General features: G+C 47.3%; 1 protein-coding gene across 1 annotated transcript in view; it reads left to right on the forward strand.

Moving 5' to 3' along the window:
- Positions 1-1,948: 1,948 nt before the first annotated feature.
- Positions 1,949-2,913, forward strand: part of LOC101852101 (mucin-4) — a gene marked incomplete in the record, with an annotated part of 90,884 nt that continues 89,919 nt past the window's right edge. The window contains 1 exon segment of the mRNA XM_035970507.1: positions 1,949-2,132. Coding sequence (XP_035826400.1) covers positions 2,114-2,132 — 19 coding nt within the window.

Raw genomic sequence — 2,913 nt, forward strand, 5'->3', positions numbered from 1 at the left:
GACATCGAAAAAGGGCTGTTGGGGCAACCAAAATATATAAAAAACGCTGTTGGGGCAACCAAAATATATAAAAAACGCTGTTGGGGCAACCAAAATATATAAAAAAACGCTGTTGGGGCAACAAAAATATTTTAAAAAACGCTGTTGGGGCAACCAAAAAAAAAAGGGGGGGGGGTCTGTTGGGGTAACAAAAACAAAAAAAGAAGCATGCCTTCCCGCGAGGCATTTCGGGCTTGCTGTTTCTTCTGTAGATGTCATGTGTTTTGGTCGTCCTTTTGTGTGAGTTAATCACAGACATGCTTGTTGAGTGCATGGGACGTGCTTGCCGGAGATAAGAGTTAAGCACCATCTCGTCCCTGTGTTCCCACAAGGTGGGTAGTTGGCGGTTGTCCTGGTGTCCTTTACTCCTTCTTTCCTATTAGACATCAGCTGTCGTCCTCATCTGTCCTCCTTTCTTTGTTCAACCCCCCGGGGCGGTGCCACTGACTGAAGTGTCTTTAGGCCTTTCCCAAAGGGGGGGGGGGGGGCATTTCTCGTTGTAATGCACAGTAGAATTGTAAATGGGCTGATCCAACAATGTCATGCTTATAACTGTGCCTGAACTATACTATCGTCATTTTCCTCTACTTCTTTTGTATGTTAGTCACACTCTTTTGACCCGCTATTTCCGGGGTGCCTTGATAGTCGGAACAGACTTTGTGCTGCTGAAGCTAGTGAGTTGAGCAGAGTAAGCCTGATTCCCTGTAAGGACTTCTCTGTTGACATCCACCCCGTGGCCCTCATCTGACTTTATGGAGTTGCGAGCACCGTAAAACCTGTACTCAAATTTTTTTTATAAAAATCAAGTTGCAAGTGCCGTAAAACTCTTACTACAACTAATCTAAACTGAGACTGTTTAACATGCACGACCATGTCCATGCATGTGTCTAACCAGTGTGTTTACCTGGCCCTTGCCTAGTATAGATCTGTGTGTGTTTTGAGAGTGTTTAACAAGGCATGTCAGTCGTAACAGTGTGACACATATTTCCCTCTCTATCTGTTCACCAGCTCGTCCCCGCGTTGTGTGTGTGTGTGTGTGTGTGTGTGTGTGTCTCACAGTGTGTAATATATCTCCCTGTCTGTGTGTCCACAGAGTGTTTAAGCACCTGCCTGTCCCCGCGTTGTGTGTGCGCGCGCGCGCGTGTGTGTGTGTGTGTGTGTGTGTGTGTGTGTGTGTGTGTGTGTGTGTGTCTGTCCGTCCGTCCGTCCACAGAGTGTTTAATAATGTCCGGTATTTGTCTGTATGTCCACACAGTGTGTAGCAAATCTCCCTGTACATGTGTCCACACCGTGTTTAATATGCTATTTGTCTGTGTGTCCACACAGTGTGTAACAAATCTCCCTGTACATGTGTCCACACCGTCTTTAATAATGTCTTCTATTTGTCCTTATGTCCACAGAGTGTTTAAGCGCCAGTTCGTCCCCGCGTTGTGTGTGTGTGTGTGTGTTTGTGTGTGTCTCACAGTGTGTAACACATCTTTCTGTCTGTGTGTCCATACAGTGTGTAATATATCTCCCTGTCTGTGTGTCCACACAGTGTGTAATATATCTCCCTGTCTGTGTGTCCACACAGTGTGTAATATATCTCCCTGTCTGTGTGTCCACACAGTGTGTAATATATCTCCCTGTCTGTGTGTCCACAGAGTGTTTAAGCGCCAGTTTGTCCCCGCGTTGGTCCCCCGTTCTGGGGGGAGGCTCGACCGGCCTTGACCCCAATGCCCTCAAGCTCATCCACTGCATCTACTGTACAGACTGCCGCATGGAGAAGCTGACCCCCGCAGCTGCAACATCGCAGCAGCCACACCCCCACCACCACCACCACCAACAACAACAACAACAGCACCAGCAGCATCAGCAAGCAGGGACTAGCTGCGGTAGCAGCAGCAACAACAACAGCAGTAGTAGCAGTAGTAGCAGCAGTAGTAGCAGTAGTAGCAGCAGCAGCAGTAGTAGTTCGGAGCCGCCGGGCCCAGTTCCGGGCTCCAGCCACAGTGCCAGCAGTCAGACGCCTCTCGTAGGTTTGAACCTCCGCCCCCCGCGCACTCCCCCGGACCAAGCCTCCATACAGACCAGCATGGACAAGAACAAAGAGAGTGAGTACATTGCCCCGGCCTCCTTCTCCCTCCTTGTCTGAGCGTGTTGTTTCTGCGGGTACTGGGTGGTTGGAAGGTGCCGCTGTTGGGTCCTACTCCTAGACTGATTTTCTGTTTCTTTTTTCTTGACTGATTCTCTGTTTACTTGACTGATACTCTTTTTTGTTAACTGATACTCTTTTTTCTAGACTGATTGACTGATTTTCTACTTTCTTGTTTGATACTCTCGACTAATACTCTGTTTTCTTGATTGATTCTCTGTTTTCTTGACTGATACACGGTTTTCTTGACGGATTCTCTGTTTTCTTGACTGATACTCTATTTTCTTGACTGATACCCTTTTTTTTGACTGATTGACTGATTCTCTGTTTTCTTGACGGATACTTTGTTTTCTTGACGAGCGACATTCGTTCTAACCCTTACACAACTAACTGCGATGATTAGGCTAACACTCAGCCGTTGTCGTTGCTTTGGTCTGAACGCAAATGAGGGAAAAGAGATGTTTTGGTACGTGTGTGGTTGGCGGGTGCTCTGGTGTGGTCTTGTTCTTCTTCTTTCCTATCAAACATCTATCGTCTTTATCTCCCCTTCTTCTTTTTTTTATGTTTGTTACTCTCTTGTAACACCTCTAATCTTCTGTCGCTCATATGACCTAATGCAGTTGCGAGCGCCGTAAAACCTCTACTAAAACTAACTGTTTTGGTACAAGTGAAGCGACTGTCGCTCGTCCGAGTGTTTGGTGCGGACGCGCTACTCATGTCTCTCTTTCCCAGGGGGGGGG

The sequence above is a fragment of the Aplysia californica genome, unplaced genomic scaffold (genome assembly GCF_000002075.1).
Source record: "Aplysia californica isolate F4 #8 unplaced genomic scaffold, AplCal3.0 scaffold00277, whole genome shotgun sequence".
In the NCBI taxonomy this organism is placed as follows: Eukaryota; Metazoa; Mollusca; class Gastropoda; order Aplysiida; family Aplysiidae; genus Aplysia; species Aplysia californica.